We start from the raw sequence: 24,148 nt of genomic DNA on the forward strand, positions 1-24,148 counted from the left end.
AACGGGCTGGCTGACTTCTACTCAGTCACTATTCTTTAGTACACTGATGTTTCACTTAACAGTATCACTGTGAACCGACCAGGTCAGCACTGTGTTGGTGGTTAAAACAAACACGCTCACGGGTGTTACTCCTGTGCAGTGGGCCATGTCTGTGGCACACGATCCTCATCTGTTCACCCAACATGTATCTGCTGGTTAAAGACGAAATACTTTGTGTTTGATCATTTTACACAGTGAGCTTGTATACAGAGTATGTCAGGTGTGTGCGCATTTGGATACAAACAAGAGCCAGTACCGACAGCTTCATCAACATGAACATTACCCGTTAGGGCTGTATTTTGATGTGCTGATGTGCTGATGGCTCCATCTACCCCCCAGCCCCCCTTTATAATTGCGTTCATACGAAGTGCAGAATATTGACATAGAAATTAGGGTCTGCGTCCTAAATTACACGTGTGGTTAGACCAATATTTAGTTCAGCTTGAAAATGAAAATGTTACTCATTTACTCATATTCTCTACGCTTGGTAATGTTACTACTCCAGTGCTTGTTTGAGTTAAAACCTCACCCGACTTGACTGTTTAGTTTATACGGAAGTTAGCTTGTTAGGACGGTAGCAATGGCAACATACACATAAACGTCCTGCAATGTTGAGTAGAGTGGGAATATGTTCTATTCTATCTCTATGGCTGAAACAACATTTGTTCATGGTAATGTTAGCCAACGTTTCTTTGGAAGAGGGAGCTATTTTGTTTTGGTTGGCCCTAAACAATCAGTAGCGATAGACACATCCATCCTGCCGGCAGCATCTTTAGTCACCACAGAAGCTTCCAGAGCGTCAGAGAGATGGAGCACATTTATGGAGAAATGTTGCTGAAAGTCAACTTATAACAGCAACCTGTACAGTCGCCTCGATCTCATCCACACCTGGCATATGTTCTTTTTCTGACACTATTTTTCAACGGTGTAGCTTGGTAGCTAGCTGGATTGTTTCTAAAAAAGGCGGAATTAGACGTCAAAGAGCACAACAACAGACCTTTCTTTTAAATTAAGAGTTTCTTTATTACTTGACCAACGTATGTCCCCTATAAATAATGAATTAAATAAAGAAGTTAGTGTCTATTACAGACTTTTGTTCTCAGGCTGATGAGTGTAAACATCATGGGTCAGTAATACTCTCCATTGATTAGTATATCTGACATATTCCTGTATATTTTTTATATTTTGAACAAAATATCTTGTCAGAAAACGAGTGAACCGCACTGCAGGCCTCATCGGCCCATACACAGTGTCAGAGAGCTCAACACTGTGCTGTGTGTTTGGAGCAGGCAGTGATGTATCTGTGCCACTTACTATGTTGAATGGTAACACCAACGTTTTTCCCCAAACTGAACTGGTGGATTTTTGAAAAGTGGCACACCCTATTATTTAAAGCACATGACTCTCAGCGATGTTGACAATATAACGGATCTTCACTGTCACCAGCTGAGAAACAGAGACACAGTCAAAGCAATGTTTGTAATATTGTGCAGCTCAACCTTCTCACTGTGGACCTTTAAAATCATTCCTTGTTCATCCATTTCAAGGTATTGTAGACAATCACTCCGCCTGCCTTAACTTAATGTCTGCCTGCACAACATGCACACACACACCTTCATTTTCCAGTTGAGATATCTGTGCGTTATCACTCTGTACAGTATATTTATGTTGTGAAGTGACGATCTGCTGCAAGATGAAGATACATTTCAACGGAAAAAAGTTCTCCGCTTTATGTTGAGGTCAAATCGCTTCTGTTGTGGAACTGATTCTCTTGATGTTGCCTTTGTTTTTGCTCTTTGTTCATTTTTTGTTTCCCTGTGAGTTGACCGTCCCGTCTTAAACTTAAGTGTTTTTTTCTCTTAAAAGAGAAAGTGACCAAAACTTTTTTCTTTAAATATATTTTATTGTAATAGCATCAAACCAATAAATTTCAGTGAAGTAAAGCTCCACTTGTGTGTCTGCTATTATTTCACAACATTCATCAGTTGTGCACAAATGATCCAGAGCTCACGAATAGAAGTTTCTTCACATCGGTCATCGTGTCGCTGTCGTTTAGCCTCGTCCGACTCACAGACACATCATCAGCTACATTCTAACAATAAACATCAGTTTTACAAACAAATACTGGAAAGTAATCACCATTTAATATCTCTTCACAGAGACATTCGTCTTGAGACTGTGACATCTGTAAGGTATAAAATGCTTTTTTCATGCTATGATACATTTTTCATATTTTAAGGACTGATTACATTTCATGGTGGAACAAAACTCTCAAAACGGAAATTAATTTATTTCTCAAATGTCCATCTACAAAAATGACTCAGTGTAGAACATGCCATTCCTGTTGAAGAATACTCAACTCTGTCTGACACCTGTAGGTGAGCGGTCACCTGGGTCAAAGTCCCACCTGCTGGAAGCAAACAAGTCTGTCTTGAGTAGTACTTAGTAACTAGGAAATTCTGGATTATTGCATGACATATGAATCCTTGGTTGCTGCTGTTACCAAGTTAAGGTTACTGAATAGTTTTAATTGTCCTTGGCTAAAGATGCTGCTACGTGAGGATGGACCCACACTCACAATGTAACTACAGGACACGTGCCCAAAGCTCTTGGCAATGACAGCGGGTAGTAAACATTTGATGCCAAGTGGGGCTGAATGTCTGTTGACTCACTGCAATTTGATTTGCTATTTGCCAAGTACTGTTGTTGTCTCTCGAAGAACAACTTAGTATTAATATGTTTATTTTATTTAGAAAATTAACTGCAACCACAACGAAAGATGTGAATTATCACAAATTTGAAAATCTGCCTTCTTCCACCAAAAGAAATGGCACTACCTACCAGAGAGAAGACATTGTAGAACATTACAGCAGATACAGTAACAAAGACCAAGAATTGTGATTCCTATTTTAATATAAACATCAGCAACTACAACATGATTCTTGTCAGGTCCGGCTATCTACAGTACACGCCCAACGGAGTCACCAGCTCAGTCGCCAGGAGAACATGTTGGCATTGAACGTTGTGCAAACCATGCATTCGTTGAATGTGGACGTTCTTGCAGTACGTGACCGTACAAAGTAATTTATGTTTTGAGAAACGTCCACACTTAACATATCACAAGGTTTGTATTTTCTCTGGTGACTGCGTTGGAGTCACACAGACCCTCACAGACATTCAGCACGTTGTAAGAGTTTCAGCCTTCAGCTTATAGTGCATCCTGCTGTAGGAGAGACAGGGGAGACTTAACATGGCTGCTGCTTTTATTATACACAACAAGGGAGAAACAAGACAATTCTGCAGCGTCTGAAGCATTCACAAGTTTGAGAGAAGATAGTGTAGATAAGAGTAGCAGAGGCAACACAACATGTGACTCTTGTTTCTCAAGTCAGAATATCTCTGAACACTTGACACAGCATCATGTCTGCTGTACAGTCTTATTTAATGCTCTCTGTAATCATCTATTTGAACACTAAGACCATAAACACACTACAGAAAGGCATTATCATGCTGTCCATGCTGACAAAATGTTTGGTAACTATAGACAACATTTAATGAACCACAATACCAGGGGCCACAGGCCTCTGTTCTCTGGCTTGAAATACGACTGACCTGTAGAGCAATTTACAGGAAACATTAGGACAGAAGAGTGAGAATGAAGCCCAGCGTTAATATCCCTCAAATATATGTTACTGTTTTCAAACAACATGTTGTGATGCTAGGAGTGCCGCTAAAGAAAAGGTCTGCTTCACTTCACCCAAAACCTTCAAAGTGATTTGTGATTTTGGTGAGCTGACCCTTCGGTGCGACGTCTTGTTGTTGGCTTTCAAAACAAAGACTCATTTGTGCCTTGTAGAGATCAGGTCACCTGTTTACAATACCAAGCCATTGATGTTTGCTGCTTATATGATGAATCCCATGAAAATAAATCCATTATGTCTACTGTATGTGTTCCTAAGCTGAGGACTCACAGACTGGGGACTCTTAATCTAATATGGCTGCCAGTGAGTCAGCGACATCACCTAAAACGTGCCCGTTTGTAATTCTGTTGGTGGTCAAAGACATACAACATACAACAAACAGTGTGTGGTTTAGAGAATATTGATCTGATCCAAGAACAGAACGGTAAGAGACGTTGGAGCTTCTTCATCCTGCCTTCATGCTTCCACACTCTTCCTCACTCACTCTTCCTCCCAGAAGAGAGTGTGTGTGTGTGCTTGTTGTTACTGAGTATCAGGATCCACGCCATTTGCAGTATAACAACCTGCGGTGAAATGAAGGAAAAGGCGTTAGCTGCGAGTCCCAGCTCTGATGTTTTTGCATTACAGGACTTTGAGTGTGTTTGTGTACAAAGAGATAGGAGGGCAATGAAAGGCAGAGTGAGAGAGAGAGCAGGTGTTGGAGTGCTTAATGACTGATGAGATTGAATAGCCAGCCCTGTCCATTCCTGATTAAGGGAATGAACTTCTCCTTTGTCTCGTCGGTCAACAATGAACACCCCGCAGCACTCAAACACCATCCATCAGGCGTTCTTCCCAGACGGCTAAACATTTAATGAATCTGAAAACTTCATTTTCCCGACTGCCAGGCAATTTAGAGCCATTGACAGTGACTTGACCCTCTGGAAGCATGGGAACCATCTGTTGTGTTTGCCTGCACATTCACATCACAAAAGACAGTTGGGGTAGTTTCCACACAGGCCGAGATGCTGTACACTGTGCAGGTAAATGGAGACAGTCCAGGGGAAATAAAAGCCCTTTTGCTCTTTCTCCTCTGGTCAGTCGTTAATTTAGACTCAAGTCATTATTAGACGATGCTTTCTGCAAACACTCAGTGCCTTTCAAATGATTGTCATGACAGAAACAAATCTATTCTGTGAAAATGAAGAACAAACATAGAAATATTTTAAAAACAGCATTTAGACTTTAGACTAGAACCCTGTGCTGAATATAACAAGAATAAATATTATTGTTATTGACTTAATTCAGTCAACTTAAATGGGAAATTTCAATGATGCATGTATGTAAACGCAAATAGATATTTTTCTTTTTGTTTCTTTCTGCTTTAAAATACTTACTCCACATAATGCAAACCAGACACAGAGAAGGCAGGTAGAGCTCAATGCATTCCAACATGAGGCCACAGGTGCTGAACAAATAACATTTATTTTTAAATCAACACTTGAAATGATGAAGGTAGTACAAAATGTTATCCATACTTTGGTGTTTCATTTTTACCTCTTTACTTAAGATTTCATCAAATTTATTTTTTTCATTCTTTTTACCAAATGTAGACATCAAAGTATGGTTTACATTTTGTACTAGCTTGTCATTTGCAAGTGCCTTCATCACCTCAAGCATAACACATGTTATTTGGACACATCTGCACACTCACACTCTGCTGTCCATCCTGTTAGAGGTTTTTGTTTTTATTTGGGGGGGGGGGGGGGGGGGTTCCTGTACCGATGTGAGGGTTCTGGGACAGAAGATGTCGTTTGTGTAAAGATTGTAATTTGAAGCAAATTTGTGATTTTGGTCTGTACATACTAAATTGAATTGGCATATGAATCATACTGTATGCAGTGTAACATTCCAAGTCATTTTCAGAAGGTGATGTCATTGAGCCATCTCATTTCAGAGTTGAAGTGTGAATACATTTAATGATTGATATATTCGCCATCAAAGCTCTTTTTCACATCAGCAGTTTGAGACCAATGTGGCCCCCTAAATCTGTCTTCACTGGACAGGGTTAGACCCCTACAGTGTGGGTACTACCCACCATATATGACCCAGGCCCAGGGTTCAGGGTTCACACTTCAAAATACTTGAGATTTAATTGACATGTGATTCTTTTCTCTCTAAATTCAAGTCAGTTACTCCTGAGTTCATTTCAGGGAGATAGTTAGTCAATACGGTTCACTTACTTTCTAACGAGGCACAGTACACAAGCACTACAAACCTCTGTATTAGTTCTGCTTTACTTGATCTTGCATTAATATGGAGACTATACAGATGGCGTATAGGACTCCTTACTAAACACTTCTTATTTGAGGGTCTTGAGTTGGACAGGAAAGTTACTGCTGTTCTTATCACGTTACATTGTTACGTTATTATTTGAACACAAGCCATGATCTGTTTTCTAACTTTAACCAACTAGTTTTGTTGCCTAAACCTTACCAACCATGTCACAACATTAACCATGTGCTATTGTGTTTTTCTGCAAGCATGATACAAGGCTGATATGAAACATATCTATGAAGTGTAGTTTTGGTTAATAAGACACGTCCACATTCAGCGTATCAAATGGTTTGCAGAAACATACAATGACAACATTTTTTCCTGGTGGATGGATTCAATCACCAAAACAAATGCTACTGGACAATAATCAATCACTGTACTCCACTATGAACCTTCCGTGCTACTGCCTTTGCTATCGATCTATCTATCTATCTATCTATCTATCCATCTATCCGTCTGTCTACCTATCTATCTATCCGTCTATCGGTCTGTCTATCTATCTATCGGTCTGTCTATCTATCTATCTATCTATCTATCTATCTATCTATCTATCTATCTATCTATCTATCTATCTATCTATCTATCTATCTATCTATCCGTCTATCTATCTATCTGTCTGTCTGTCTGTCTGTCTATCTATCTATCTATCCATCTATCCGTCTATCTATCTATCTATCTATCTATCCATCTATCCGTCTGTCTACCTATCTATCTATCCGTCTATCGGTCTGTCTATCTATCTATCGGTCTGTCTATCTATCTATCTATCTATCTATCTATCTATCTATCTATCTATCTATCTATCTATCTATCTATCTATCTATCTATCTATCCGTCTGTCTGTCTGTCTATCTATCTATCTATCCATCTATCCGTCTATCTATCTATCTATCCGTCTGTCTACCTATCTATCTATCCGTCTATCGGTCTGTCTATCTATCTATCGGTCTGTCTATCTATCTATCTATCTATCTATCTATCTATCTATCTATCTATCTATCTATCCGTCTATCTATCTATCTGTCTGTCTGTCTGTCTGTCTATCTATCTATCTATCCATCTATCCGTCTATCTATCTATCTATCCGTCTGTCTACCTATCTATCTATCCGTCTATCGGTCTGTCTATCTATCTATCTATCTATCTATCTATCCGTCTATCTATCTATCTGTCTGTCTGTCTGTCTGTCTATCTATCTATCTATCCATCTATCCGTCTATCTATCTATCTATCCGTCTGTCTACCTATCTATCTATCTATCTATCTATCTATCTATCTATCTATCCGTCTATCTATCTATCTGTCTGTCTGTCTGTCTGTCTATCTATCTATCTATCCATCTATCCGTCTATCTATCTATCTATCCGTCTGTCTACCTATCTATCTATCCGTCTATCGGTCTGTCTATCTATCTATCGGTCTGTCTATCTATCTATCTATCTATCTATCTATCTATCTATCTATCTATCTATCTATCCGTCTATCTATCTATCTGTCTGTCTGTCTGTCTGTCTATCTATCTATCTATCCATCTATCCGTCTATCTATCTATCTATCCGTCTGTCTACCTATCTATCTATCCGTCTATCGGTCTGTCTATCTATCTATCTATCTATCTATCTATCTATCCGTCTATCTATCTATCTGTCTGTCTGTCTGTCTGTCTATCTATCTATCTATCCATCTATCCGTCTATCTATCTATCTATCCGTCTGTCTACCTATCTATCTATCCGTCTATCGGTCTGTCTATCTATCTATCTATCTATCTATCTATCTATGGGTCTTTCTATCTATTGGTCTGTCTATCTGTCTGTCTATCCATCTCTCTATCTATCTATCTATCTACTGTATCTCTCTATATGTAGAAACAAGACACTTTACTCACCATCCAATTCCAATTCCTCGAGTGCAGTTTGTTCTATTTAATTGCAACTTCCTGTCTCCTCACTTCATTTGTACCTATTTTGTGAGTATTGTGAGTATTTTGTTTCAGTAAACTTTATTGTATCAACATGCAACTGCTCTTGTTCTTTGTAACGCTGTGCTAATTGACTTTCCCCGTGGGACCACTAATGTTTACCTTCTACCTTTCATTTAAACTTATACCAACTCTTGATGATTCAAGACCAGTATCAAGTGACTTTAGAGTTGTACCTGATGGCTTGAACCCAGTCAGCTGGACCACCTGTTTCAAATAGAAATACATACACAATACTCAGTCATCTTACACAGTATGACAGCAATGCAGTGATAATGCATACAGCATGTTACTTACTTGGTTTCCTGATGCCGGTGTAATAGAGAAACTCACAAAGCTTTCTTTAATGAAGCTCTCTGAAAGACAAAACACACCTTTTTGTATTTAAAGTTTGCATCTTTCTTTCAGGACCAACACATGCAAGGTCAAATCATTTAAGACAAAGAAATACAAGCAGCACAAAGCACAAAACAAAGAAGTTTTTATAAAGAACACACAAGGAAACAAAAATGCAAACACTGCGAATGACAATAGAACATTATGAGAATCTCAGTACACTGACTTTTGCTTCCTTCTGTATGCATGTCTTTGTTTTTTTGCCCTTCTCTTTCTTAATAATTGATGTCTTTCATTATAGCCTTGTGTCAGCAGGACAGATTGCTGCTGAGGAGATAAACCAACATTTGAAATGAAGTGAAGTCAACGGGCACGAGTGGATAGCAGCCCCACTCTGCCATTGGAACTCAAATTGTGTGAGCCTTTGCATAACTAATGCTTACTTATGTTAACGGAAGCAAAATACTTCCTCTTATTAAATTCACGCTCTACTTCATAATCAAAGTAAGCCACTTACATGCCTAAATTAAAACATCCGCTAACTGTAATTCACCGGTGTTGCTGATACGATATATATATTATATATATATAAATATATTATATTATGATGAATGTTCTCAAATATCATTTTTTGTTTACAGCACCACTAGCGCTAAACCAGAAGAACAAATACAATTGTATTCTAACAGGAAGTGAAACAAATAGGTGGGGCAGCAAAAGGAGAATTGACACTCCGTCCCGGACACGTCCAAAACGGACACTTTTTGCTACCGCGTAGTAGTTTAGTGACGTGACACTGACCAAGCCGTGACCAAGAGTTGGTTGGGTGTCATCATTCCCCCATTCATACACTGATGACAGGGGCTACCATGCAAGGTGCCACCTGCCGATCAGGACATCATACAACATTCACACACCGTAGGTACGGGAAGAACTTGGGGTGTTGTCCATCAACATGGACTAGCGGAGCCAAGGATCGAACCGCCGATCCTCTGATTGACAGACGACCCTGCTCTACCACTGAGCCACAGTACACAGTTTGTGTACATTTCACTTAAATAACATATTACGTGAGACCAAACACACAATCCTCACAAAATACCTCCCCTTCCAAGGTTGCCAGCCTACCGTTCTTGATGACCAATGATGTGTAGGTGGAGCTGGGGGGTCCAGAGGTCTCACTAGTTTCAGGGCTAGAGGGGGTTGGTGGACTGCGGCCCCAGGAGGTAACCGGGGCCCTCTGGGAAGGTAGGAAGCTGGTTGGCTGGGAACAGTTCTGAAAATACACCACAACCCACTCAGAAGTAACTTTAGGGAAATTATTTTAGCGGAAAGTACAATATATGGACTACGAGACTAAAAAATGTATCCTACAAAAACAAAGTCGGACTTCCACTAAAATGAACATTTGTAAAGAGGAATGTATTTTCTGTCCTGTGCTGATGGACCTGATCACTGCTGTGTGCTTGTTACACACTCACCGTGAAAGATAAGGCCTTTCTCTTTTCTTTGATCCTCTTTATGGCATTCCTCACCTAAATGAGAAGCAGCGTTTACACCCACTGGTTTGTCTAAAAGGCTGGCAGCCTCACATACCACGAAGATACATTCTGATATTCTGCCGCAGTGGCAACAGACAGCAGCATTGACAATGGACTGAATACCTCCTTACCTCACTGTTGTAAACAGCATACACGAAGAAGATATACAGGCCCTGCGGAGAGAAGAGAGGCACATAAGGCATGTGAAAATTGGAAAGCGGAGAAATTCCAATTCCATTCGTGCAGTCTTTATTGACAATACCTTCATCAAGTCCATTTAGTACTCCGCTCACTCTCCGGCAAACTCTGCTTTTCTCTTTACCAACAATTTATCAAGTATTACGAAAGACCTTTTCATGCTCTCAATCTGTGTGGTTTTCTACTCCCTTTTGGCACGAACTCCAGTCGGATCCAGCAGGGTGCGGCACTCAACTCTGAGCTGAACTGAATCCAATCTATCTATCTGTAAATGTAATTTGGAAAAAGGTTTTTTTTGTATGTCCAGTGATATACTGAAGAACTGGGAATAGTATAAAACTATGATCCCTTCACCCAACCACGAATGCTCCACAGCAGAAGCAGCAGCAAGACTGGGTTATACTAGAAAATAACTAGTTAGTACGTGAATGAAGTCAGAAGGAAGTGTTTGCAGATGCAACCTGATCTCATCCCTACTTTTCATATGTTGTCACTGGTGCAGAAGCATTTTAAGTAGTATCTTGACCCTGTGGGTTTGAAGGTAATTGACACAAAGGTGTTTATGCTCAACGTGCTGTTCGTCGCATTATTCTCCAAAACCCCCAGAACCCCCAATCAAAATGTACTGTGAAGAAGCAAGAAGACAACGAGTGTAACTGGCCAAACGCCATAAATCAATCGTCACTATATAGAGGAACTGAAATGAACTGTAAACTCATAGCTCATATGACTACTTTATTGCCTTTATACAAACCCTGTAAAGAAAGAAGTATTAAATGCATTTAAATGAAACAGTCACATCTGAAAAGCTCTGATCACATGCAAAGATTCAGAGGTGCTTGGCTTGAAATAAGTATAATATACAATAAGTAAGCTTACAACGAACTGTAAGCTACAGGCATAATGACATTTGACTCAGTGATGTAGCGGTAGGTGACAGAACATCACTGAACGTGACATAACGTCACGTCTTCAGTAAAAATCATTCAACTTTTGGTTGTGCATGGGACACGAATGCTGTGTAAAAATCCTGTGTTTGTTTGACCCATCCACCACCCCTCCATCAGAGGACTTCTCGCTCTTTACACTACGTCAATTTCTCTGAGTGTCTAATAATGACTCGGATGGGTTTACACTGGTGCATCTCATACAGATGCGAAAGGGTGCCTTGTGTGTCGCCATCGAGACGGGACCACTGACCACGCGTTGGTTTTTGATGCCCTGGGGGTGAGGCCAGGTTAGCAGATATGTCCAACAGCCACAGTCGAAGGCGATGTGAAAAGCTTGTCATCGTAGAGAGTGGTGAGATGTGATAATCGTTTAAATACTGGGATAACAGTGCACATTTTCAGTCTCACCTGGAAAACATTCAGTTCAAACCTTGCTTACGTTGTCAGTGTGCGTGAATATCAGCTTGTAGCTTGTTGCAGTGGCAGAAATATAGGAGCCACACTGCAGTGTGTATACTATGTGTACAGTGTGTGTACAGTGTGTAACCTGCACCACACCATTACCAACAGTACGCCTAATAAATCAGACAGATCAATAAGTCAGTGTTGATACAGACATTTAGTGGACAGAAGCAGAAGAGGAAGATCTAGTGATATCAGAGACAGGGACTGGTGTCGTGGATTAAAACCTACACTGGATATTATTATTCAGCACAGTTTTGCCCTCAGGCTCTGCTGTCTTGGCCCGTAGACTCTCTGTGTCTTACTTTGCTTTTATAGACTGTTGAAGCAGCCCAGTAAAATCCCTTTTCTTTGTCAAAAGAAGAAGATGGGCTAGCCCAGCATCATCCTCCTACCTACATGAGGAAGAACTCCTACTGTAGTGTTATCTGCCCTCAGCTGGACACTGGCAGTAAATCTGAATTAACTAGCAGCTCTCTGGGGGTCACCCAGGGGCTAGCTCATTTTGATTAATTAAAGATCCGGGAAGAGCTCGGAGGGGCGGGTGGGGTCAGAGAAGACAAAGAGAGAGAATGGACGGAAAGTATAAGCAAAACAGGGACAGCGTATAGAAAAAGGTTGATGTGAGAGAAGAGTGTCTAAGAGAGGAAGTAACTGCTGTGCTATCAGGGGAGGAGGGCTGGAGGTAGATGTGGTATGACCTGCCGTTCAAAGGCCTCCTGGCTTCTCCCACACATACACGCACGCTCGCAAGCATGCACAAATACACATGAAGGTGCATGAACAGTGGCCCCAGTGCACACTAGTTACTAGTTATGAAGCGCGCACACACACAAAACAAATACACACACACACATACACACATAATCACACCCAACCATTACATTTGTATATATTAGTGCTGGGCAAGTTAACGCATTAATTAATTAACCACATGTTACAATGTCAACCACGCGTTACAACGCTAACCACCAGTTTCACAATGTTGACCACATGCAGAGATGGGCAGTATTTCTATTACTTGTATTTGAAATACGTATTTCAATTACTTTTGAGTATTTTGTAATTTGTATTTGATAGGGCCGAAAAAAATCGAACGTAATTTGTAACAAAATACTTTAGAGTGGAGTAATTTTGTATTTAAAATACTCAAAATACTTTCTCCACGAATCAAAAAACAGTTCATGAGTTCAGTCTTCAGATCTTCCAGTTCAACAGATTGTCTGTCAAGTTAAATATTTTATCTGAGTGTGACAGATGTCAAGTAGCTTGATGTATAATTTATGTCTGGGTCTGGCTACATAGCCTATTGTATATACATGGTGATGGTTATAATATCAAGCTCGATGCTAACATGCTAATGACGCTAGCAAGCTGTCTAGGCTAGTGCATAGCCAGTGTTTAGCAAGTTAACTTATCAGTCGAGTAGCTAGCTATAGGAAGAGGGAGATTGGGAGCTTGTATGTTCATGATAACTTTATCAAGAGACGTCTGACCATCTAATCTGGCACTGTATTACAAGTTATGCCAGTGGCGGGCCGTGCATTGTATGCCTGGGCCTTCACTGCTGTCCTGCAGCTGAAATACCACCTTATAACCACATGATGGCACCACAGCTATTCGTTTTTAAGGATGTAACTATATACATCTTCGTATTAACCCGTTCGGTACGAGGCTTACAATACGTTTGAATAATACTAGAGCACTTGGAAAATGCAGAAGTTTAAATTGAGGAAATTATAATGTTTTCTGCACTCATGTAGTACAGTGGTTCTCAGATGGTCTGGCTGTGGGATCCACCGTCATTCCTTAATGACAAGCCACGACCCACCGAAATTGTTTTAGGATTTTACTTTCACAACTCGAACATAGAACGTACTGCTCTGCAATGTCTTTCCTCGTCTCAGTCCCCTGTGTCATGGTGTGTGGTACATCTCACTCCGGTCAGGAAACTTGTCAGAATGCCCATATTTGATTGGCTGAGCTGCATCACGTGATGTCATTCACTACCCGACTAAGCCTCTGCTGTTAAGTTTCGTTCTTACCTAGAGACACAGAGGTGAGATCTGATTGGATAAAAGCTCTACTTAAAACAAGCTGCACTGGAAGCAGAGCAACTGAGGAAGACAGTAGCTGTGCAATGAGAAAATAAGATAATGGGAAAATATTTTTATAAATTGTAATACATGTAGTGTATTTATGAAAAATTATTAAATTATAAAATAGCTATAACTTTGTGATTCTGTTTAGGCCAGCAGAGAAGGCCTTGCAGGCCCTGACGGCCCACCACTGAGTTATGCTGTATCTTCTCAATGTGAATGTCATAATGTCATATCAATTACTGGCAGATAATATAGTTCACAGTTAGCCAGGCTATGACAGTAGATGTCCATGTGTTCAAAAAAACATTAAATATCCAATTTATTTTATTTAAAAGGCATATTATGAAAGTATTCTTAGTTTTATTATTTCATACATTTTACAGTTGGCCAGGTGGACAACATGTCTCAGCAAGATGATGTTCAAGAAGGACCATCAACAAGCACAGATGAGCTTAGTTACACTGACATTCTGTGACTGTTCTTCCTTTTTGTGGGCTTCACCAGAGCTTTGTGTACATTATAGCCCAAACCTGAATGCTCTGCTATACCAAATTGTGAGAAAACGGAAAATCCAGAAAAAAGTATTTCCTATATTTTAAATACAAAATACATGTATTGTATTTTGTTACATTTTCTGGCACCAGTATTTTGTATTTTATTTTGATACATTTATTTGAGGGGTATTTTGTATTTTGTATCAAAATACATTTTGATGTATCTTTGCCCATCTCTGACCACATGTTACAACGTTAACCACGCGTTACAACGCTAACCACCAGTTTCACAATGTTAACCACATGTTACAACGTTAACCACGCGTTACAACGCTAACCACCAGTTTCACAATGTTAACCACATGTTACAACGTTAACCACGCGTTACAACGCTAACCACCAGTTTCACAATGTTAACCACATGTTACAAAGTTAACCACCATCGTTTTACAACATTAACCACATACCACATGTACTGTGACCGTTTCACAATGTTAACTGCAACTGTTTCACAAAGTATTCATTAAGATGCTATCTTAAAGGACGGGGCCTCTGCTCAATTGGAAAATATGACAAGGAGGGATATGTTTTTGTTTGTACAAAAAAGGAGACTCCCCGTCTGAATTATTACCCCAGTCCAGCCCTGGTCGCTTTCAACATATTCATCCATGTCAGATGTGTCTTGGAGCTGCTTCAGGGTGTGCTTTGATGGTGTGCTTTTTTCTTTATAATTTGGAGGGTACCAAAGTCATAGCAAGGTTGACATATCAGCACCTTTTAAGTTAATGTGTTGAAGTGGTGAGTAGTGTTTCTTGCCACCTGATGAATATAAGACCAGTATTCTCTCACTTTGAGCTCTGGTTTTGTTCTCTACCTACTCAATATCTGTCTCTTTAGCTGCTAAATGCTCCACTATGTTCACCAGCTAGTCTGTAACTGTGTTTGCTGTTTGCTGCTGAGCAGGTAGTGCCTGCTGATGCCGAAAACCACCATATGAAATCGGTGAGAGTTTTTTTTTACCTGGAGTGCATTGAGAGCGATGAAAATATAGGCGACTACTACCGACAGATGCACGAGCACTCCACACAGCCAGGTCAAACCCAGCACTGGCAGCAGGATGAGAACTGGACGGGTCACAGCCCTGGAAAAAAAACACATGAATCATAAGTGCATATACAGTATGTGCATGAATTACTCTCAAATACAGATGCATGAGAATTGGGTCTAACAGACCACAGGAACAAAACTTGTGTTTGGCACCTTTTGATTCGTCAGTCTCTTCTCTTTGTCAACCATTATACAAAACATGGGTATAGGCCAAGAGAAGGAGCCAGCAAAGTGGAGTTTTCAAGATATTTTGACGACAATTTCTCCTTGAATATTTCCTACTTGAATCCTGGATCAAACATCTCTGCACAGCTATAGATTTTCCCGCCTACCACACTACTCCTGTTTCTTTGCAATCATCCTTTCAGTGATCCTGGTGCTTATGCGGCCAATAACCGTTCCATGGGGCAAGGCAGAAAAGGTTGCCTTTGTTCAAACCACTATTGTTGTCACACTGCTGCACCTGGGTAGAGAGATCGAGTTTTCAGACTGCGCTATATCTGCAAGGACAAAGCCAGCACTCACTTCCCTCTCTCCCATTTTATTTTTGAAAGTCGTTCTCCCTTTAATCTCCTGAATTCAAGTAACACTCTAGAGCTGGCACAGACATGTACTTTCAGTTTGTTTGTGAGGGAATGAAGAGAGACAGTGGGGGCGGGAAGGTCGGGGGGTGGCGTTGTGGCATTTTCATCATTTTCATAGACAAATGTGCGAAGGAAGAATCTGGATGGAATAGAATAGAATAGAGAAAATAGAATAGAAAAAAATATATAGAAAATATAGAAATGAACTGCAGAGGCTTGATCTTCATGTTGAAGCTTGAATCCTCTGTGTTGTTTGTTTGGACTCATCTCATGTGTTGGCAGCACGATGGTGCAGTGGATAGCACTGGCAGGTTGGGTCTTTCTGCTGCATATTGGGTTGAAGGACTTTTTACCTAAATATGAAAAGACATTCAAGTCTCTCCTTAGCTATAAGACATATTAGCAATTCCTTCTAATTCCAGTGTACTGACCTGTTTTTAACCTAATTAGTATACTCAAAATACTGAAAGAAAAATGCCACTAATACTAGATATTTGTCCAGGTTTGGATACATCTTTCTCAGAAATTTCTGCCTTTACCCAAATACAATGGAGGTGAATTTTGTTTTATTTGTGTTCAAACGTCCCCATTGATCTGGATACTGCACAGATCTGACTGTCAACTGTTCATTGGTAGAAGGTAACTCCAAAGACATCGGCTAACAACAAGGTATGTGGAGTGTCATGGGTAATATGCTTAATGTTAAATGGACTTTCATTTACATAGCCTCTTTATTCTAACAACTAAAAGCGTTGAACACTACATGTCAACATTCATACGTTCACACACTGATGGCAGAGGCTGCCTTACAAAGTGCCACCTGCTCGTCAGATTGTAATCCAATCATTCCCACACTCTCACACACCAATGGCACAGTCTTCTTCAGTATCTTGCGGACTAGAGGAGCTACGGATTGAACCTCCGGTCATCCAATTAGTGGACGACCTGCTCTACCTCCTGAGCAGCCCCAGCCACCCCTTAATGACGCTCTAATGTCAATCCATATGGAGCCCATATGTTTTGTAAGAAATGCATCACCTGTATATGTACAGTATATGGAAAAATGTAATTAGCACCATAATTAGCATCAGTGGTTCAGGTGCTAAATATGTTGCTTGGATACATAACTATACTGTAACAGTAGCAATGTTTGTATAATGTATATCCATAATCATGTAACCATAGCTATATAGACAGACCTGATACAATAAAAAGGGACATTATTTTGCTGCTCAGCCTTTGACTAACAACAATCCACTATGTATTCAAAGTTGAAGCAGTGACTGTAATAGGAAATAAAAATGTATAATAACACATCAAACATTTCTCTCTACTACAAGCTGGCTCATTTAAAGCCTAAGTTTGCTGAAATATTTCTTATTGTTAAGAAATCCCTTGAAAAGAACAAACCAAAGCAGCGAATCTATCCACTAACAAGTAATGTGTGTTTATCAGCGTGATCTATTTTATTCCTCTGTGCCACAGAGCTCCATTGTTGTCCAAAAAATGATTAAAAACACATCACTCAAGCTTCAGCCGCTAATGTTCTGCCGCTGCTTCCAGTCATCCCTGCAGAGACACCAGCTCCGTCTGCAGAGGATGAAGACAATATCGCATCGGCATATGATACATACTGCTTCTATCTAGGTCGGTGAGCTGTTTCCACCATGGCTTTAACAGCTCAGTGGCTTAATTATGTTTTGCCCCCAATACCAGACAACTAGCAGAGGGCAGTGTGAGCTCCGCAGGTCTGCTGGATTTTCTCAGTTGTGCGTGGTTGCACAGGGACATCTTGTCCCGGCACGCCCCCCTCCGACGAAGGCCTCGCGACCTACATTCCAAAGTCAGTTGGCTGGTCAGAGAGCTGGTTCTAGGGTTTGTGGCAGCTGCCCATCAGGTGGTATTGCTGGGGCTCGAGCACATGCAGTGCCTGCAGACCTGGAGGACCAACACTTCAACCTCCTCCAGCAACAGGCAGTGTCCTTGGTCCACTTTAGGTCCCTGATACGGGGAAGATACGTGTTGGTGAGGACTGACAACAGCATCATCAGGACCTTAATCAACAGGTAGGGCGAATTGTAAAGCCCTCCGAGATAAATCTGTGATTTGTGATACTGAGCTACACAAATAATTTGAATATAACTGAATTGTGTGCAATGTTTGATGGATAGAGGGCGGTCTGATGCCACTGTCAAAGTGCAGCAGCAGTGGTGGGCCGTGTGTTTCATACCTGGGCCTTGAGTGCTGTCCTACTACAGTTGAACCTCCTCCTAATAACCTCATTATGACGCCACAGCTACGGTTATTTGTTTCGTTTAAACACCTCATATTCACATAACACTGCAACATTTGACAAGTGAAATAAAATGTTACATGAAGCTCAACACCTACAAATACACTAAGTGCAGAGTGCAGATACATGACGGGATGCTGCGTCATTAACGGAAATTGCATATAGTCAAAATCAATCCAGCAAAACTGCGGCGCTAAAACACGCATTCCGCCACACACTCAAGGGCACGGGCCATTCAAATGTTATTTACATCAGATGGAACAATATTAACCATATCATAAAAATGACACGATAGAAAAATGAACACAGTAGTAAAGCTACTGCAGATGTAAAAGCAGTTAATTTACCTGCTGTTCACTATTTAAAGATAAAGTCCATCCTCCTTTCTTTGTTAATAAAGAGTTTAATCTCACGGTTGTTCAGTACATCCGTGCGTTTTAGTTCCAGTAAGAAGTCCTTCTCCATTCATGGACGCCAGTGAAGACAGTCGAGCCTCCCCAGTTGTTTTTCTTGAATACGTTTTAATGCGTTTGAGGCTGAAATTGTCCGCTCGACAGAAACAGCAGATATTGGGATTGTCACCGCCCAACATGTCAGGCTGACCAATCACGTACTTGTAGACTAGCTAGCAGGCTCTGGCACGTCAAAGAATACGCCCAACATGTCAAACTAAAGATCTGATAAAATAGCTATAACTTTGTGAAGGCCTTGCTGGCCCCGACGGCCCACCAATGATACCTAAGTCATATATGTTTCTCTACTTTGGTAATATGACAGCAGATATTGTGTTAAGAGAAGACAGGTATCTGCTGACAATTTGACTAGCAGCTTGTAAGAAGACTATTACGAAGAGATAGCAGAAGGTAGAACCACCATCACAAGATGGATGGCTGAAAATTGTGAATGAAATGTATGATATGGAACTGTTAACTCAGAGAATAAGAGCTCAAGAGGAGCGATGTCGTGAGAAGTGGGAGAAATGGACGATGTTTACATGTCAACGATAACACAAGATAAGAACACCTGAATATTTCTCAGGATTTATGCTTTTGAGGGGACAGAGCGATCCAGATCCTTTTTTATTTTTTTATTCTGTGTTTTTGTTTTCCTTCTGTATGTATGTGTTCTGTCTGTGAAAAATAAAGTGTGAAAAAACTGAATTGTGTTTTCAAGGTCCTATAAGAAGGTCCTTTAAAGTTACCATTCTGAATTCACTGTTTCACATATGTCATGTTTTAGACACTGGTCACATTGATCAGTGTCTAAAAGAACTAAACCCTGCTAGGAGGAAGCTAGATAGAACCTAAGATGTAACGCACTCTCTCTCACACACACACACACACACACACACACCTCCAGTTGTGTTGGGACCAGGTGTTACGCTGATAAGCTCTTACAACTCCCACAGCAGACTCCCGAACCTAAATTCCCAATCTCTCACACTGTCTCTATTGACTGTGAGGAAACAGCAAGTATGTGTGTATGTGAGAGAGAGAGAGAGAGAGAGAGAGAGAGAGAGAGAGGGTGCATGAGAGAAAAAAAGACTCAAGAAAGAAAGCGCACAGAAAGCAGGAGGAGAGAGAGAGAGTGACAGAGAGCGGTAGAGAAGCCATTGTATCTCACCAGGTGAGGTCAAAGGTCTGCATCTTTGATGCTGAGCTTGGACTGAGCATCTTAGCACGACGACGAGCACTGGAAACAGTCACCATGACAACCCGACACAGCACGACTATATTGACCTGCAGGCAGAGGACAACAGCATCAACATGGCCTCCGGCAAACACGAGACGTGCTACTGCAGATCCACTTGGCCTCAGACTCACATGTAAAGAGGGGCACGTTTACCCTGCTCATCAGGCTGCAGACACACCACACTAAACAGTACTCAGCTGAGGGTCATTATTTCATCTTTCACTGCTCCTGGCCTATCTCAGATGGAAAGATGTAATATAAAAAAATATTAGAAGGGAAATGCAGAAGCGCAATCTTCATTTGGAAGCTTGAATCTTCTGTGTTGTTTGTACTGTAGTAAGCGCTGTCTCACAGCAAGATATTAAATCCATTTCCTTCATCATTAAACAACTGTTTTGAACATTTTAAAAGGTTTTCTCTGCCTTTTACTGGTGGGTTAGGGCCGGGATACAGCTGCGTCCTCATGTTCACGTTAGATGCAAACTCAAAGAAGACTTGCTCATCATAACAATTCTCCACAGCACCACTCGTGGTCAAAAACTCCATGAGCTATACTTTGGGGTGTCGTGATTTACCGGTATTGACAATAACCGTGAGATTCAAAAAATGAAATGTTGACATACTGTATATACAGTACATATATATTATGATATTGTGTAATAATCCAGTGCCTCTTTAATCATTTTATATATACAGTCATGTTAACAGACTCTCTTGCAACCTCCCTACACTTTTTGAGTCTTTTGAGTGAAATTAATTTGCTATAAAAGAGACAGACTGCACAATAAACAAAGTTAAAGATTCATTTAACGGACTTTGTTCATAGATATGGCAATAATATTGTTCTCGTGAATTCTTTTGGCCTCAAGGTACACACTTCAAGATGAAACTGTCAAATACACACTGGGCTGTAACACAGAGTGCAAGTTGTCAATGTAGACATTGATTTGATTCATTTGAATGATTTGATTTAATACATTATTATTATCCTTGTCTCTTCTTTTTCCTTTTCCTACTTTAAACTTTAAAATAAATATAATTTCCAATACTTTAATATTCACAAAACTCACAACACACACACACACACACACACACACACACACACACACAGTGAGATTACATACCGCCAAGACAAATATAACAGGTCCCACAAAGGCCCAGATGGTGTCAGTCTTCACATTGAGCCAGCAGTGATCATCTGCCTTGTACTCATCCACTGATACTGTCAGTGTTACACCAACTATTAGAACAGGTAGTCCTGGAAAACAGTTTGATAGAAGAACATGAACGGTGGTAGTGTTGTGACAACATACAAATCAGCATGTTTAAAATACATATTTATAGAACAGACTATTTAGTCTGTTTCCTTCTCTTGGTCTATTTAGTCTGAGGGGAACATGGAGCGCTGTCTGTGTTGCTTATTCACACACTGCTCTCAGCGACATAACACACACTCACAGATGTATTTGGGAACATGAACAGTAGCAGCTGCAGGACGTTTAAAAAAAAAAAAAGGGGGTTAAGGTTACAGCACAGTAATATATCTGACAGTTAGTGGATTGAACTGCAATTCATATTTGTTTTAAGTTTTTTACTTTTGTAGTCTCAGCACTTTCTAAAAATGTTGTTTCTTTGATCGAGTGCATGGGATGAAAGTCGTTCTAGCACAGTTCCTGAATCCTCTTAAATATATTTTCAATACCTGAATTGCTGTTAACATTTTTCCTTAATCTGATTTCACCCCCAACAGTTCATTTACTGGCTTTGACTAACGTATCACCAGCATGAATCATAACAAAATAAACATTAGAAAAAGTCCTACGTAGGGATTCACATCAAGCTGTGTTGTCTTAACTGGCAATATTATAACCAGCATTATAACTTACATTTGGTTTACAGTGCTTTAATATTCCATACTCATATTAAATAAACCTGAAGAATGGTTGTAGTCATGTAAATCAGCACCGTTTCTATATAAAGCATGGATTATGTATTAATAAAATGACCAGGATTCAATTAAGTCCTGGAACTGACAAAATGATCAGGCAAAATATGAATGAATACGTCATTAAATAACATTGTTACTCAAGTAAATAATCAGTGCACAGCCTGTGTCCAGATATGAATTAATACAACATTTGTTTAGATCACATTTAAGATTTCGGGTAAATAGTAGACAATTTACACCATGGTAATATCATTTGTATTATTCATTAATTTCCCAGAAGACAAATAGAAGCACAAGTCCTCTACTATTGAGCCACTGTAGCCTGTGGAGCTGGCTGTCTCCTCACATGAACTCTCTCTGTCATCCGTCTGTGTGACGTCAATTCTGAATCGACGAAAAACTTGTTTATGTTTTCATTGAAACTACACAACAGTAAGAGAGGTAATGTCAGTAAGTGTCTGGTGTTAGAGGATCACAGAGGATCCTGACTTTGTGAACGCATGCTTTCAGGTGGAAAATGTGGTCTTTTTCACTAACTGTGGTTTACTATAGCATGTAAATCACAATCAGTTAGCTAATACTTTGTGATAATGACTTTGAAATTTGAACTCATGCAGTCTCCATCGTAATCTACAGGTAACTAGCTCATGAATCAAAGTCCAACTTGGCAAGTCACTGAGGGCAGATGAGAGATTACCCCAGCCAATGATGTAGTAGAGCTTCATCCTGCGGTCCTCGCTGATGTTGACCGACACGACTTTACTCCAGAGCAGCAGGCCCTCCACCAGCATCCAGGAGAAGGAGGCCATGAAGAAGAGGTGGAGTAGTGCAGTCACCACGAAGCATGCTGCCTACAGGATAATACAGGAAGTGTTTACTTTGTATCAATAGCATAAAGTAACAAAACAATAATGTGCCCAAATGTACTTCTCAAACAGTGAGTCTAATGATGATGACTAACGCTGCTTTAGAGCCACTATGCTGCAGTGCTGACTTTATTTCCACACAAGTTAAATGTATTACAAACAATCCCTTTTTTATTATTTCATGAATATTCCACCTACTGTAACACACTTCTATAAATACGTCATAGGTGGAGTCTCACCTCATTGGCAGACGCCCAGTCACTGCACATCAACAGCAGCTCAGCAATGCCCAGAGCAACAATCAGGTTCTTATGGACAGTGGTGCGGTCTGATTTAGGGATACTGCACAGGTACACACACACACACACACACACACACACAGCATACCATTTTTGAGAGAGGTTCTCATAGTAGTTTTCAGGATAAAAAAAAAAGAATTCTTTGGTTCTGTATTTTTCTTCCATTTATTGATGTGGATCTGGGAGGGTTTTATGAAATGCTTTTCACCCTCTGTGCTTTACAGAGTGCACTCTGTGATGTTTGTGACTCACCCCACAGTGATGAAGAGGATGAAGGTGAAGAGGAGGCCACACAGAGACACTCCACAGCCGATGAACGTCAGCACCTGCAGAGCTTTTTCGTTCTCTGGGCTCCTCTGACACACACACACACACACACACGCACACACGCACACACACACACACGCACACACACACACAGTGCATGAGCTGGAAATAGCATACTGTAGATAAAAGCCTACACAAAATACACAGTGATAACTGGAGAAAGCAATGTTACCTGGGCTTCATAAACCTGCAGCAGCAATGCAAAATTGGTGGTGTGGTTGCAGGAGCACACAGTGTATCCATAATGTTTGGACACTACGTCACAGCCTTTGGTATTCCACCACCCACCAGCCTCCGGACTAGTAAGACACAAACGGCACATACTTGCATATCTACATACACACAGGTATGCCAAGAACGCCAATATGCGCCTATCTAAAGGTTTTGCAAAACCAATCGCATTCTTTTGGTGGAAGAGGTAAGATAACTGTGGAGTTACAGAGGAATACGGGACCTCCAAATCGTCCTTTTTCAAAACATTCATTGGCACTTACGTGAGATCAAAATCCCAGAAGGCGCACACTGGATCATACACAGTACCAGTGGGATTCTGTAATGCAAATAATATATATATGGAATAGGATATATAATTAAGAAATAAAATGGAGAATATTTGAGAGATTTTGCTAACCTGTACTCTGTGCTGGAGTTGGAAGCGAACTGCTGTGCTAACCAGCTGGTTGTCTCCCATCACTGTGGTGGATATGACAGAAGAGCCCAGAACGGTGCCCAAATACCTGTTTATGTACACAAATTCACACGCATGTTTTACTCCAAGACAAGAAGGGAAAAAACATAATTCTATTTGCAAGTAAATTGGAAAATAACTCTTTAAAAACTAGCTTTCTTATCACTCTGGGTTAAACGTGGCCTTAGCTGAAGATCCTTTGATTTGTTTAAATATTCATCAGTT

General features: G+C 40.4%; 1 protein-coding gene across 1 annotated transcript in view; it reads right to left on the reverse strand.

The window, feature by feature from the left end:
* The window catches only part of adgrd2 (adhesion G protein-coupled receptor D2), a 35,299-nt gene that overhangs the window by 188 nt on the left and 10,963 nt on the right, over positions 1-24,148 (reverse strand). The window contains exons 11-25 of the mRNA XM_076099613.1: positions 23,867-23,972; positions 23,730-23,785; positions 23,408-23,534; positions 23,161-23,264; positions 22,849-22,951; positions 22,441-22,594; positions 20,920-21,053; positions 19,727-19,842; positions 15,140-15,260; positions 10,045-10,086; positions 9,854-9,907; positions 9,501-9,648; positions 8,334-8,392; positions 8,213-8,243; positions 3,608-3,651 (exon numbers count right to left, since the gene is read on the reverse strand). Of these exons, the coding sequence (XP_075955728.1) occupies positions 3,608-3,651; positions 8,213-8,243; positions 8,334-8,392; positions 9,501-9,648; positions 9,854-9,907; positions 10,045-10,086; positions 15,140-15,260; positions 19,727-19,842; positions 20,920-21,053; positions 22,441-22,594; positions 22,849-22,951; positions 23,161-23,264; positions 23,408-23,534; positions 23,730-23,785; positions 23,867-23,972 (1,399 nt within the window). The remainder of the gene's footprint in view (positions 1-3,607; positions 3,652-8,212; positions 8,244-8,333; positions 8,393-9,500; positions 9,649-9,853; positions 9,908-10,044; positions 10,087-15,139; positions 15,261-19,726; positions 19,843-20,919; positions 21,054-22,440; positions 22,595-22,848; positions 22,952-23,160; positions 23,265-23,407; positions 23,535-23,729; positions 23,786-23,866; positions 23,973-24,148) is intronic.

Source organism: Anarhichas minor, unplaced genomic scaffold (genome assembly GCF_050575085.1).
Source record: "Anarhichas minor isolate MPS153535 unplaced genomic scaffold, ASM5057508v1 ptg000025l, whole genome shotgun sequence".
Taxonomy (NCBI): Eukaryota; Metazoa; Chordata; class Actinopteri; order Perciformes; family Anarhichadidae; genus Anarhichas; species Anarhichas minor.